Here is a 15,389-nt window from a genome sequence, read left to right on the forward strand (position 1 = left end):
ATAAAAAGTTAAAATTTATCAAAACTTAGGTACACAAATACAATTTGTACAGGATGACATTTGCAGTTGAGAGAAATGCAAACATAAAGATGCTGTGTTAGATCATAGCTGCTAAAACTAACTGTAGTCCCTGTTGCATTACTGTAATAATTAGCATTGAACTGAGGCTGCAGCACAAACTTTTCAGATTTTACTGTACTTGAGAGTCTGGCTCTTTGGATTCTCTTTCCTTATTGTCCGTAGACTTTACTGTTCTCCCTAACTCTGATCTTTACTTTAATGTTGGCTTTATTCGGCATCTCACAGCCCATCCTTATTACTCTGAAATACTCTCCAAGGTTAATTCACATGTTCTTACATCTTAAATTTGTGTACTTTCAAGTTTGTTGCCAGATGTGTATTCTTTGACCAACCCATAATAAAAAATAGCTATTATGTGTTGGTTTTTTACTTGGTGCCTGGCTCCATGCTGAACATGGATGTACAGTGTTTCACTTAATCTTCACTATAGTGTTACAAGGCAGGCACTATGTTTAGACTTGTTTTTTGGAGATTAAATGGAGGCTTATGGCATCTGAGTGGCTTGCTAAGTGCCACAAAAAAAAGCTAATATTGAATTCTGCTAGGACTGCAATTTTTGTTGTCTTAAACCATTATACTCAAGTGGCCTCTAACTTTTTATTAGTGGACCTCAGGTGTACAGACTTTGATTCATTGTAAACCTTGGTTCATGATGCACTCTCATCATTGAATCATTAAGGGCTGATTAACATATTTATTAAATTATTTTCTCATTTCTTAACACTATCACCCAACTCAAGAATGAGAACATTACCCACACCCTACCATCCTAGTCAGGTTTGGTTGCTAGAGCAACAGTACTATAACCCAGATGACTTAACAACAAATATTTATTTCTTACAGTTCTGGAGGCTGGGAAGTCTAAGATCAAGGTACTGGCAGATCTGGTGTTTGTTGAGGTCTGCTTCTTGGTGTGCAGATGGCCATTTTATTGTTGTATCCTAACATGGATATCACTGATAAGGCCTGTTGGGATTATATATGAATTTATATATTGATTTGGGTAGAGGTGATGATTGAATATTATTAAGTCTATACAGATCCTCTTATAGTTTAAAGTTTTATGATTTTCTCCATCAAACTGGATCTTTTCCCAGTCTTTTTCAGGTTGCTGTTTCTCCGGGTTGTACTGAATTTATAGATTGGTTTTGGGAGAATGGATGACTTTATATTATTAATTTCTTCATTCATGTACATGTTTATTGTCTTTAAGTTTTATAGTTTTCTTCTTTAAGATCTGGTCTGTATTGTTAGCCATTTCACTTGTCTGTTCCTCTGACACGGTGGACTCACCGTGTCTATTCAGACCGTGTTCACCTTGTGTCTTAGGAGCCCTGTCTTGGGAGTGACCATGGCCATCACCAGCTGTCCCCGAGGCAGAATCCTGGGCATCAGCTTCCTCTCTGCCCCCACATGTCCCTGTATCCTCACCAACCCACCTGTCATGGGGCTGCATCCTCTCGCTGCAGTTCCCTGGATTCTCAGGAGACTCTGCCTTTGTACATCTATTTCCTGAGGCTGAAAGGTCCTTTTTCCGTCTCCTCTATATGGCAGCTGCACCTCTCCATTAGGACTCAGCTCATGAGGCACCGCCTCTGGGAAGCCTCCCTGACCTCTTCATGTTTCCATCTAGGCTGCATTAGGTGCCCCTTCCCGGGCCTCTGTAGCACCTTGACATGTTCTTGCTTTGAGGAAATTCACCACACACAGTGTCATCTTTACTCGTCCACCCAGCCCAGTCTTGACTGTGAGCAGGGCTCTCTATTCCAGACACTCTGTCCCTAGTCCTAGCCTCTTCCTCTGGGTTTCCCTTTAAAAGTGTCAAGAGTTCAAGCACCGAAGAGAAACAAATTGCAAACCTGGATTTCAGAGATTTCAAATCATAGCTTTTTTCAGATCATCACTATTTTCATCTTCTTGTTCTCACTGAAGTGGGGATTTTGTTTCTTCCATGTGGCCATGCCTAATGAGCCCTTTTGTATATTGCATTCCCTTCAGGTGACAGCACACAACCCTGGACCCCAGAGCCTACCCTTCCTCACCTGGCCTTGCCTGAGGAAGTCTCACTCGAGCAGCAACTGACACAGGGAGCCTCAGGGGACTCCCAACTGGAGCAAGCCAAGGATCAGGATGGGCCATCAGAGATGCAGGAAGGCCACTGGAGACCAGAGATGGACCCGCTGAAGGAGACACTCCCTTGGAAAATGAGCCCTGAACATGATGGTTTGGGGACAGATGATGGTTTATGTTCAGTGATTGTACAGGAACAAGTCTCTCCAGAAGATGGTCTCTATGAATGTGACTCACATGGAACAGTTTCAGATCCCTTGATTCATAAAGGAAAAAATTCCTATAAATGCAAGGACTGTGGGAACGTCTTTAAGAAGAATTACCTCCTTGTTCAACATGTGCAGATTCACAATCGAGTGAAGCCCTATGAATGCACCGAGTGCGGGAAGACCTTTAGCAAGAGCACACATCTCCTTCAGCACCACATCATCCATACAGGGGAGAAGCCCTACAAGTGCATGGAGTGTGGGAAGGCCTTTAACCGCAGGTCACACCTCACACGGCACCAGCGGATTCACACCGGAGAGAAGCCTTATGAATGCAGTGAATGTGGAAAGGCCTTTACCCACCGCTCCACTTTTGTCTTGCATAACAGAAGCCACACAGGAGAAAAACCCTTTGTGTGCAAAGAGTGTGGCAAAGCCTTTCGAGATAGGCCAGGTTTCATTCGACACTATATCATCCACACAGGAGAGAAGCCCTATGAGTGCATTGAATGTGGGAAGGCCTTCAACCGCCGGTCGTACCTCACATGGCACCAGCAGATTCACACTGGAGTAAGACCCTTTGAGTGCAATGAGTGTGGGAAAGCCTTTTGTGAGAGCGCAGACCTCATTCAACACTACATCATCCACACCGGGGAGAAGCCCTACAAGTGCATGGAGTGTGGAAAGGCCTTCAACCGCAGATCACACCTCAAGCAGCACCAGCGGATTCACACTGGAGAGAAGCCGTATGCGTGTGGTGAATGTGGGAAGGCCTTCACCCACTACTCCACTTTCGTCTTGCATAAAAGGACCCACACTGGAGAAAAACCCTATGAATGCAAAGAATGTGGAAAAGCCTTCAGCGATAGGGCAGACCTCATTCGACACTACAGCATCCACACTGGAGAGAAGCCCTACGAGTGCATGGAGTGTGGGAAGGCCTTCAGCCGCAGCTCACACCTCACGAGGCACCAGCGGATTCACACTGGAGAGAAGCCCTATGAATGCATCCAGTGTGGGAAGGCCTTTTGCCGGAGTGCAAACCTCATTCGACACTCCATCATCCACACTGGAGAGAAACCCTACGAGTGCAGTAAATGTGGAAAGGCCTTTAATCGCAGCTCGTCCCTCACTCAGCATCAACGAATTCATACTGGGAGAAACCCTACCATTGTGACAGATGTGAGAAAACCTTTTTCAACTGCACAGACTTCAGTTAAAATCCAAGAACTCATATTAAGGAAAGAATTTTTTAATATGACCACTGAAGAAAATCTGTGGTGAGAGGAAGCATCTTACTCAGCATCTGGCCATTCATGCCAAAGAGAAACTCCTCAGTGCTATTTCTATGGAAAAACCTGTTGTAGATCCTCATTTGCCATCTAAAGAATCATGTTAGAAATTGACCCAGCCTAGAGTCTTATTCTGTGTCTGAGAATTCACCCATGAGAGAGACCCACTGGTTATTGTGCACATAGGAAAACGTTTAGCCACATCTTTCTTCTTAGTTTACAGTGAAATGTTATCTCAGATACATTCAAAGAAAGGAGGAGGAGACATAGAAAAGAGAAAGAGATGGGAGCACAGCTTCTTTCAGACTTGCCTGACATGCTTGTTGCAATTTGTCATTTTTTCCTTATTTTATCTGGGGAGAGGGACATACTGTTTCAGAAACAAAAGGCCCTCTTTCCCTTTATTTTTCCCTGTGTATACATTTACTGTTGTCCAGTGTCAGTACAATTAGACAAATGAAGTTGTGCTTGAAAACATTTTGTGTTAGCCTGCTTTTTCCCAGAACATTGTCTCTACCCTTGGGGAGCAGGAGCATAAGACTTTATGAGCAACATGGAGGCTTAAGTTGTGAAATAATTTTATATTTAAGGAGATAGGATGTACATATGAATGGATACATTTTACTGCACACCTAAGACTCTAATTTTCTTAAAAGAACAAGCCATTTCTTCATGTTTCTTTAACAACCCAATACATACATTCTTTCTTGATCTCTAGTTAACTTGTTTATTTCTTTTTCTTTATTTTTCTGTGGGATGGGGATGATAGTGTAACTGTACATGGCATAACCCAGGGGAGCTCTAGTTCTTCTCTGCCATTTCTCAACTCCTCTACCTCTCCTTAGGGAGAGTTATCCAAGTCCACCTCAACAATTTTCTAGAGGTCAAATTAGAGCCAAAACAAAACACATAGCTAAATTAAGATTTATGATTAACTTCAACAGACACATAGAGGGAATCTCATTTTTAATCTTTTAAGAGATTGTGTGAAGATTAACTGTTACTAGAATTTTAACAGGTGAACCTGTGCGTGTGTGCGTATAGGTAGGGATGTGTGAGTTTCACAGTTGTCACCATAGATGTAGTCCCAATTGTAATAACGAATGCCTTTAGTCTGAGTATTTTGGAATTCCTCCTTTGGTAGTCTTTTTGAACTTAGTTTTTGAGCTACATGTGATAGTGTTATCTTACATTAAAAAAATATATTGTACAGAAATATATAAAAATAATTACATGTTTTGGCCAGGCGCGGTGGCTCACGCCTGTAATCCTACCTCTCTGGGAGGCCGAGGCAGGCGGATTGTTTGAGCTCAGGAGTTCGAAACCAGCCTGAGCAAGAGCGAGACCCCGTCTCTACTAAAAATTAGAAAGAAATTAATAGGACAATTAAAAATATATAGAAAAAATTAGCCGGGCATGGTGGCGCATGCCTGTAGTCCCAGCTACTCGGGAGGCTGAGGCAGAAGGATCGCTTGAGCCCAGGAGTTTGAGGTTGCTGTGAGCTAGGCTGACGCCACGGCACTCTAGCCCGGGCAAAAGAGTGAGACTCTGTCTCAAAATAAATAAATAAATAAATAATTACGTGTTTCACAAATAGCTTCTCTCAGTTTTGGGCTTGCCTTTTTATTTTCTTAGCAGTGTCTTCTGAAGATTAGATGCTTTTAATTTTGATGTAAACCAAAATATTTTGTCTTTCATGTGTTCCTTGGTGACCCAAGACTTTGCCTTCCCCAACATTGCAAAGCTTTGACTTATGTTTTCTTCTAGGAATTTTATATTTCTAGTTATTTCATGTAGTCTAAGACCCATTTCGAGTTCATGTTTATATATGGTCTGAGGTAAGGGTTTCATATCAAAATTAAACATACTTACATTTTATAACCAAACAAGTCACTTTGGGAGCATATACCTTAGGAATGAGGGCTTTCTTATACCAAAATACATGTACACAAAGATTTATAACAATTTTATAATAACCAAGAACCATAAATTCAAATGACAGATGTTTAAGTAAATCATGAAACAGTCATTAAGTGGAAGAAAACACCAATTAAAGTTGCAACTGCTACTTTCATGCTACAAGGTGGATGATTTTCCCAGAATAAATGCTTGAATTGAGGCCTGCATAAGCCCCAACCTGTTTGTGGTTTGGGGGTGCTGTCTGCCTCATAGAGCAAAGTTGTCTTCCTTTGAAAAAGCCTCCTACGTAGTTGGCTTTGGCAGTTTCTAGGAATAGAAGGGCAGGGATTGAAGCCTCGTGATTGTGAATTTTCAGTTGAGGTGGAGAGAGAAGTTTATGATTGTATCCAGAAAATCCATAGTGGGTGTAGTTACCTCCAGAACTCAATACTATTAACAGCCTGGGTTTGTGGCAGTCATGGAAGTGGATTCATTAAAAATAATTTTAAAAATATACAGCCCCCCTCAAAAAAACCCACAAACTTCAGTGTCAGTGACATGTTAGACACCAAGCAGTAAATACTGGAGAACTCTACTGATAAGTTCATAACCAGACAAATCACATACATGGTGATAAATGACGTTTGTCAGCATTAACTGAGGGAAGGCAAATTTGTGCCTCAGAAGCTATTGGGGATGCCTTTACTGCATGGGAAACATTTACAGGGGAAACAAGTGTAGCTAGTTTTCAAGAAATATACCCACGAGCAAAATACACTCATTGTTCAGTGTAAGACACTGCCACACTAGGAAAAAAAATTTTCCTTGGAGCCACTGTGTTTTATTATGAAAATAGAATAAAAAAAAAAGCGATCCTTTCTAATGAAAATTTTGTTAGTTTTTATTGTTTTCTGAGTTATATGCAACTTGAAAAATAATTGACGCGGCTCATGTGAGTTACACATGCTTCACGAGGCCCAGGGCTCAAAACTAGCGTGAGTTAAATACAACTTACATGGCAGTGAATGTGTTAAATCTCAGTTCCGAAAGCAGGTGAAGCACCTCTCCCGGGGCCTCAGAAGCAGGAGGATTAAAGAATGAGCCACCTGCTGACGGTTTCTGAGGCGTGGCATTGGCACCGGTGACCACAGGAATCTGGGTGCGTTCCGTTTAAGGGGAGCTCCGGCTCTGCAAGATGCTGTTCCCGCATGTTCCTCCCCGCTCGCTGAGCGGGCCCTCTGGCGGCGCCGATCCTGGCCCGATGCAGGGCGCAAACTACAACACCCAGAAGTCTGTGCCCGGCGCACCTGCGGTCGAAGCTGGGCCCGCGGCCGCCACTTCCCGGTGCCGGTGGCGGCGAGGGCGGGACTTCCGGCGTCGCCATCGTTACGTCTTTTTCCTGCGCCCAGGCTGTCCACACTGGCCCTAAAGGCTTGGAGTCCTAGGTGGGGTCGGCTTCCCACCCAGAACCCCTCAAAGAAAGGCAGCAAAAAGATCGGGACCTTCCCCGCGCCTTCGGGACGACCCACAGCCCCTGTCTTGGGCTGGGCGGCCTCGCGCGGCGGTGTCGCCGGGGCTGCGCTCTCGCCGAGGCCTCGCACCCGCCCCCTGTCCTCGTCGCCCCGGAGGTGGCACCTCAGCCTTGCGCGCGTTTCTGTGCGGGGGGACAGGCTCCGAGTGCCGCAGTCGGCACGAGGCCGTCCAGCCCGGCGGAGCTGTGCGGTTCGGTTGAGCCCCCAGGGCACTCCCCGTCCGCGGCTTCTCACGACCCGGTTCTGCTCATGGCGGCGGCGGCGGCGCTGGTGGGCCGGGTTCAGGTGAGTGGAGGGTCCCTCAAGCCCACGCCGACCCGGTTGGTGTGTCCCGCGACGTTGTGCCCTCTTCACTCCCTTCTCCTGACTGTGGAGGGCCGTCGCTCTGGCGGATATGTGGGGAGGTTCCCGTTCCCAGTGTCAGCGGGACGAGGGGTGAAAGAGCTTCCAAGGCACAGGAGCCAGCCTGTGCAGACGCTCGGAGGTAACAGTCGGAGTTTCGGAAACCGCAAGTCTCCATTATGCCTCGTGAGAACGGGGGAGCGGGGTGGTCAGGGGTCAGACGTGGAATGGCAGCCTGAGAAGCCCGGCCTCTCTTCTGAGCGTGGTGGGAGCCATGGAAGGTTTGGTACGGGGAAGGGAGATGCTCTGACTCAGGTCTTAAAAGACTCCCTGTGGCTGCAGAGTGGAGAGATTGGGGGGCACAGAGGTAGACAGGGAGATCAGGATGGAGTCTGCTGTTCACGTGAGTTTTGATGGTGGGTGGGCCAGAGTGTGGTGGCAATGGACGTTAGAGAATGTGTAGGTTTTGTATATGTTTTATAAGTATAGCTGAGCATGTTTTCTGATGACGCATAGTGATATCCTGGGACTCTTCACCTGTCTCTGTCTCTGCACTTGAGTTTGGGGGCCCTGAAGCGGCATCACTTCTGGCTCAGCAGCCGGAATCCAGGCCAGGAGTTACATGGAGTTATGTGGAGAAGTTCCAACTTACGGCAAACAATGGGATGAGGACTGGAAAGGTATATATATTAGGAGGAACAGATGGGTGCAAATGCTTGGAGGTGAGATTGAGTTGGGAGTGCTCAGGAAACCTCAGGTCTTAATTACGTGTGTTGGGAGCAGAGAGCAGGGGTAGGAGTCAGGAATGGCTGGCTGAGGAGCTGGACCTCTATCCTGAGTGGTGAAAGCCATGGAAGATGTGAAGCAGAGGAGAGAGATGATCTGACTCAGATCTTAACAAGCTCCCTCTGGCTCTCAGGTTGAGAGCAGACTTTCAGCATGAGGGAGGAGCCTACTGTTGTAGTGTTGATGGTGTGGCCGTGGAGGTGAGAGACGTTGGTGAATTTTTTAAATCTGTGTTTTATAATTAGTAGGGTGATTGGATTTTTTGATGTGAAGGGTGAATGAGAGAAAAAGAAGAGTTGTGGATGACCCCCACCCCCCAAGGTTTTTTATTTTTTAGCTTTAACTGGTACAATGTTGGAAGTGCCGTCACCTGAGATGAGAAGTTGGTGGCAGGAGTAATTCTTAGTGGTTATATCAGGAGTTTGGCTTTGGTCATGTTTAGTTTAAGAAGTCCCAGTGACCCCTTAGTTGAGGCATTAAGGGGACACACAGGTTTTTTAGTTCTGGGGAGGGATTCTTTCAAAGAAGTTCAAAAGGTAGCAGCAATGTGTGGAGTGGAGTGGGGTGTGTTTAAGTCATGGTGGCAATGTTGTCAGTAAGAAAGGTGAAACCGAGGGACTGAGAACTGAGCCTGTAGCTTAGGCACTTGAGTGGCTGTGGCACATGTTATAAAGACAGATGAGCACTTCCTGGACACTGTGTGTAGAGTGGCGTGGGGTCTGGGGGATACCATGGAGGTGCATATGGTATGGGCCCGGAGCTTGTCAGTGGTGGTCGGGGTCCCAAGTGTGAGGAAGGTATGGTCCAAAGAGTAATGTGCATGTTGGGAAGAGTGCGACCTAATGGCCCTAGTATTGGCAGCTTATGGGAGAAGGCTGACCTAAGTTTGGTTGTGTCTGGGAGGGACGGTCTGGATGACACCAGGAGAACTGGTTGATAGAAGAGTGTTTGGGGTCCTTCATGCCAGGCACAGAGTTTAGACAGCATCTGTCTGCACACTTGTCTGGTTCTACTCTGGGCTGGACACAGTGGTCAGAGAGACATGAGGAGAGAACAGGCACTAGTGGTTCCAAGGCCTGGTATCTCCTCTGAGTTGGGAGCCTGGGGGGAAGAGGGGCCAGGCAGTGATGGGGAACCTGCGGCCTTGAGGGCCACATGTGGCCTTCTAGATCCTTGAATGTAGCCTTTTGACTGAATCCAAATTTTACAAAACAAATTCAGGGATTTGTTCTGTGAAGTTTGGACTCGGTTGAGCGGCCACACTTGGGGATCTGGAGGGCCATGTGTGGCCTTGAGGCCACAGGTTCCCCACCCCTAGAGAGGGTAGGTGTGTGAGGGGATAGACTGGAGGGAGGAGGGCTCTGGGGTGAGATCTGCCTATGGGCTCAACTGTCCCCATAATGGCAGGATTGTGTGACCTTCGAGGATGTGTTCGTGTACTTCTCCCGGGAGGAGTGGGAACTCCTTGAGGAGGCTCAGAGATTCCTATACCGTGATGTGATGCTGGAGAACTTTGCACTTGTGGCCACTCTGGGTAAGTCCCCGTTTTAGTTGTCTATTGCTACATGACAAATAACCCTAAAATTTAGTGGCTTGAAGCAATAAAGATTCATTATCTCTCAGTTTTAGTGCATTAGGAATCTCTTCACAGCTTATGTGGGTGCTTTTGGTTCTCATGAGGTTTCAGTCAAGCTCTCAGCCAGAATTATGGTCTCATCTGAAGGCCCATTTCAGGAAGAATCCACTTACAGGCTCACTAATGGTTGTTTCCAGATTTAGTGTCTTGTGGCTTGTTGGACTGTGAGCATTAATTCCTTGCTGGCTGTTTTCCAGAGGCCTCCCTCACTTCCTTCACCAGTGGGCCTTTTTGTAGTAGATTTCATAACATGGTAGCTGACTTCTCTTTCAGCAAGTGAGAGTGTTCAGGATGGAAGCCCAGGATTGTAACCTAGTTTTGAAAGTGACATTCTATCATTTTTGTCATCTTCTGTTCCATAGAAATGAGTCAGTCAGGCCAGCCTGCAATCCAAGGGAAGAGGCTCACACAAGAGCAAGAGTACCCAGACGTAGAACTCACTGGGGACCATCTTAGAGGCTGCCTTCCACAGCCCTTTCTACTGCCTCTGGTGTCCTTGGTGGGGTTGGTTCTTCCCCTGTTCCCCAGGAGCAGCTCTTTTTATCCAGTCAGATCAGTGACTCTTCTCTCTCCCTTCACAGTTTCCCAGAGTAAGTGCTGTGGGTGCCAGTGCTGGGCTGTGTGCTGTGTCCCCTCCCTCTCTGAGTACTCCCAACATCTGTTGCCCCAAAACCTTGCAGGAAAAGGTTAGGGGTTCAGGGATTTTTCAGTCTGTTAAACAGATTCCACGTAGCATGGGCACTCACTGGCTAGGTGACTGTCCTGATCTTTGGCACCTCTGTGTCCCAGGTTCTGCCCCTGTTCTCTAGCCGACATTTCCTGGGGCCTTTCTGTGTCAGGAATTGCAGGTACTGACATGGTCACTTGTGGCAGCCACAGGACTGTTCTGCCAAATCTTCCTTGGAGGTTCCTTTTTAACATTTTCTTTTCTTTTCTGTGGGGTGGGTCTGCCTGCACCACTCATCTGCCCTTTGTTTTCTTTACAACATTGATTTTCCAAATCCTATGCAGTTGTCCAGTTGGAGAGGGGCAGAAAGCCTTGGGTGTCTGACAGGGCAGATATTAGTCCACCCACAGTTAGGGAGGTCTAGAGAGGGTCTGCTGAATGGGATCTGGAGGAGGGTGTCATGTTATGGCTGCGTTTAGATCAAACCTTCAGCCTTTTTTGTGTTCACAAGTGTTTTTTGCCAAGGCCCACGGCAATACCTTCTTTCTACTTTTCTTTCCCCATTCTTGCCACTCTGCCCACTTGTCATTTCCCTCCAGTCTTCCATTAGTTGGATATTTCCCCATTTCTCTGATCTCCATGTTTTCCTCGTTCTCCTCTGCTCTCTCTGCAATGCTTTATGACACTGGCTTACTTTAACATGTCATGAGTTGTGTACATTAAGTAATCCTTGAGAATTAGCTGCTTTCTTGGAGTCAGATTTTCCTGGGCTTGAACATACCCTTCTGCATAGAGCTCACCTGACACCAGCAGCCAAGGCCCTGCTGAAACCCTTTTGCAGAAAAATGAGTTACAGACCTCACCTCTATGCCCTATCCGTTACTCCATCATTGTCATTAGGTCTTTACCCATCATTAAGTTTCCTCCATTCTGTGACTTTTGGAGGCCTAGTACTGACAACCAGCCCTTCCTTAACTGATCTTGGCTCCCTTGTCCTGCCAATAAGCCAGTAGACTCATATTGACATGTCACATGCACATTTGTGATGGGGCTGCTGCTTCCCACCAAAGTCAATACCTACTTCATCAGGATTTCTTTGCTTTCCTTTCAGGTTGTTGGTGTGAAGCATATGATGAGGAGGTACCTTCTGAGCAGAGCATTTCTGTAGAAAGAGTGTCACAGGTCACAACTCCTGAATCAGGTCCATTCCTCCAGGAAGCCCACCCGTGTGAGATGTGTGACCCACTCTTGAAAGACATTTTGCACTTGGCTGACCACCAGGGATCACACCTTATGCAGAAACTGTATATGTGTGGGCCACGTGGGAGAGGATTCTCATTCAGTGCAAAATTTTACCAGCACCAGAAGCAACGTAGTAGAGAAAGTGGCTTCAGAGGGGATAATGAAGGGGCTTCATTTGTGAAGAGCTGTGCAGTCCACGTGTTCAGAAGATCCTTTGCATGCAGGGAGGAAGGGATGGACTTGTCAGACAGCTCTGGCCTCTTCCAGCACCAGACCACTCACGATTGGGTGAGTCCGTATCAAAGGGCAGCGTGCATGGAATCTTTCCCATGCAGTTCCGGTTTCAGGCAACATCAGGGAGACTGTGATGGACAGATGGTTTTCAATTGTAGTGATAATGAGAAAGCCTTCCTGAACACCTTTACTCTCCTTGACAACCAGATAACTCATACTGCGATGAGACCCTTCAGATGCCTACCATGTGGAAATGTGTTCAAGGAGAAATCAGCTCTTGTTAATCACAGAAAAATTCACAGTGGAGAAACATCTCATGTGTGTAAGGAGTGTGGAAAGGCCTTTATTCATCTGTCCCACCTAAAAATGCATCAGAAATTTCACACTGGAAAAAGACATTACACATGTAGTGAATGTGGGAAGGCCTTCAGCCGCAAAGACACACTCGTTCAACACCAGAGAGTTCACACTGGTGAAAGGTCTTATGACTGCAGTGAATGTGGAAAAGCCTACAGCAGAAGCTCCCACCTTGTTCAGCACCAGAGAATTCACACTGGAGAAAGGCCTTATAAGTGCAGTGAATGTGGGAAAGCCTTTAGCCGTAAAGACACACTTGTTCAACACCAGAGATTTCATACTGGGGAAAGGCCTTATGAATGCAGTGAATGTGGGAAATTCTTTAGTCAAAGCTCCCATCTTATTGAGCACTGGAGAATTCACACTGGGGCAAGGCCTTATGAGTGCATTGAATGTGGGAAATTCTTTAGCCATAACTCCAGCCTCATTAAGCACAGGAGAGTCCACACAGGAGCAAGGTCTTATGTGTGCAGTAAATGTGGGAAAGCCTTCAGCTGCAAAGATACACTTGTTCAGCACCAGATAATTCACACTGGGGTAAGACCTTATGAGTGTAGTGAATGTGGGAAGGCCTTTAGCCGTAAAGACACACTTGTGCAGCACCAGAAAATCCACACTGGAGAAAGGCCTTATGAGTGTGGTGAATGTGGAAAATTCTTTAGCCATAGCTCCAACCTTATTGTACACCAGAGAATTCATACTGGAGCAAAGCCTTATGAGTGCAATGAGTGTGGAAAATGCTTTAGCCACAACTCCAGCCTCATCCTACACCAGAGAGTTCACACTGGAGCAAGGCCTTACGTGTGCAGTGAATGTGGGAAAGCTTATATTAGTAGCTCCCATCTTGTTCAACACAAGAAAGTTCACACTGGAGCAAGACCTTATGAGTGCAGTGAGTGTGGGAAGTTCTTTAGCCGCAATTCTAGCCTCATTCTACACCAGAGGGTTCACACTGGAGAAAAGCCTTATGTATGCAGTAATTGTGGGAAAGCCTACAGCAGAAGTTCCCATCTTGTTCGGCACCAGAAAGTTCACACTGGAGAAAGGCCTCGTGAGTGCAACAGTTTTGGTGACTCTTTAGCTGCATCTCTTAAACTTGTTTAGCACCAGAAAATTCACACTAGAGAAAGGCCTTATGAATGCAGAAAATGTGCTATTTCCTTGTTCAACCTTATGCGACTCACACCAGAGAAAACCTCCGTGAGTACCCTTTGTGAGAGAACCAGTAGGTGAACCTGGTACGTGCATACATCCACCCTGGGGAGATTCTCCATAAGCACCATATACGTGGGATGCTTTCATGAGGTGTTTTGCACTTTCTAAACTGCCCAGGGCTTTTGACAGTTATATCACTGCCAGTGCCTGTGGCGGAAGCCATCTTATTGCTACAAGCTGTATGTCAATCACTCACATTTTGCTCAGGGAAGGCAGACCTCTGTGCTCGCTCCGCTGTTCCCTGCAGGGAACCATGAGTGTTCTGAGCCCATTGAAGGTCCTCATTTTTTCCCTCGTGATTAGGTTCTGAGTGGACATAATCTAGCTCTGTGCAAAAGGATCTGAGCTAAAGTATGCTAGGGATTTTCCGACAAAGTTTCCCTTCATGGAAGATGTTGACTGTAAACATGATGGTTGTGACTTATTTGCCCTACTGCCAAATCACCCAACTTTGGACCTTGCCTGTCCAGTGCTGCTCTGATTACTACAGTGACAAAGGCCTATTGAGGCAGCCTTTACTTTTGGGGGTTCTGTTTACTCTATAGAGTGGATTGAGAGAATTGGGTTCTGTCAATATGAAGGGAGGAATACCTTTTGTGGGCACCATCTTTATGTGCCTCAGAGGGGACCACAGGATGACAGAACAGTTCTCAGTCTAGTTCAACCTAATTTGCACTGTTGTCCTAGGCCTGCTAGGAAAGACTGAAGAACTTTGTGTGCCTAATTCTGTGGCCCGGATGTCAGGATTTCCTGTGAGCCCAGTGTTCATCCTGAGGGCATGGTTGGTGAGAAAATCTCTAGTGTTTGTGGAAACAACAGTTGAGTCCCTTGACTCACATATTCCTCAGCATTGTTGAGGGATTGATATCTTCTGGTCCTGTACAGGAGCCAGTCTCTGATAGCGAGAATCCCATAGGCAAGTGCCATTCACTGTAATCTGCAGGGCAAGATGAGAATCACGATTGGTACAGAAACACTGAGATGCTGGAGTGGGGATGACTGTGGCAAACAAGATTTTTACATTGTAAAGGGGCATCCACAAATGTCCATGCAATTATGACTGTGTGGAATGAGGTGCAGAAATTTTCAGGGTGTCCAGATATTTGTATTTCCTGTGGCCAAGGCCACTGTCAGAGTAAATAATCTAAAGATGTCTGGATTTCTGTACCTCCCTGGGCAGTTGACCTTATGGCCGTCACTGCACAGGCAGGAACCCCAGCACTGACAGAAGAGAAATCCAGGGGTGGGGATTCTCTTACCCAGCCAGCATTCCTAGTGACTGACGCAGAAATGGACTCCATTGCTCTCCAGTTTTTGCTGACATTGAGGCAGGGCTCGCTCTCCTAAAATGTAGAGAGAGAGATGTGGTAGAGCCAAAATAGTTGGCAGATCTAACTTTCTAAGAGGAATGGTAGATACGGATTTGTATGGGGAACATTTAGTTCTTAACAGCTTTATTGAGGTATGATTGACACACAATAAACTACAAATATGCAAAGTAAAATGTACCATGTTTCAGCATGTGTATACACCTGCGAAACCACCACAGTCCAGATAATGAACATTTCCAACACAACAAAAGATCCCTTGTGTCCCTTTATAATACTTACATCCTAATACTTCCTTTTTTTTTTTCTCAGTTTGCAAACAACAGCAATCATTTTCTAGAATTTTATAAGTGAAATCATATGTATATTTTAGGGGGTGGGGGCTCTGGCTTTTTTTTGTTTGTTTTTACTACACATAGCTATTTTGAGATTAATCCATCATCTTTTTTTTTTTTTTTTGAGACAGAGTCTCACTATGTTGCCCGAGCTAGAGTGCCGTGGC

The 15,389-nt window shown here is 46.0% G+C and overlaps 2 protein-coding genes across 2 annotated transcripts in view; both read left to right on the forward strand.

The window, feature by feature from the left end:
- LOC105817819 (zinc finger protein 543-like) overlaps positions 1-3,891 on the forward strand; it is a 51,425-nt gene extending 47,534 nt beyond the window's left edge. The window contains exon 3 of the mRNA XM_012653613.1: positions 2,080-3,891. Coding sequence (XP_012509067.1) covers positions 2,080-3,641 — 1,562 coding nt within the window. The 3' untranslated portion in view covers positions 3,642-3,891. The remainder of the gene's footprint in view (positions 1-2,079) is intronic.
- Positions 3,892-9,693: 5,802 nt separating this feature from the next.
- On the forward strand, positions 9,694-13,448 carry ZNF304 (zinc finger protein 304). Its single transcript, XM_012653614.1, has 2 exons — positions 9,694-9,742; positions 11,623-13,448. Exons 1-2 carry the CDS (start codon positions 9,709-9,711, stop codon positions 13,446-13,448), a joined length of 1,860 nt encoding a protein of 619 aa, XP_012509068.1. The 5' UTR covers positions 9,694-9,708.
- Positions 13,449-15,389: the final 1,941 nt, after the last annotated feature.

This window comes from Propithecus coquereli, unplaced genomic scaffold, assembly GCF_000956105.1.
Source record: "Propithecus coquereli isolate 6110/MARCELLA unplaced genomic scaffold, Pcoq_1.0 Scaffold425, whole genome shotgun sequence".
Taxonomy (NCBI): Eukaryota; Metazoa; Chordata; class Mammalia; order Primates; family Indriidae; genus Propithecus; species Propithecus coquereli.

Excerpts from the sequence above, each read along its gene's own strand:
- ZNF304 (XM_012653614.1), top strand. The coding sequence starts at position 9,709 with ATGCTGGAGAACTTTGCACTTGTGGCCACTCTGG. Across the intron at positions 9,743-11,622 it reads TGCACTTGTGGCCACTCTGG|GTTGTTGGTGTGAAGCATAT; the intron begins GTAAGTCCCCGT and ends CTTTCCTTTCAG.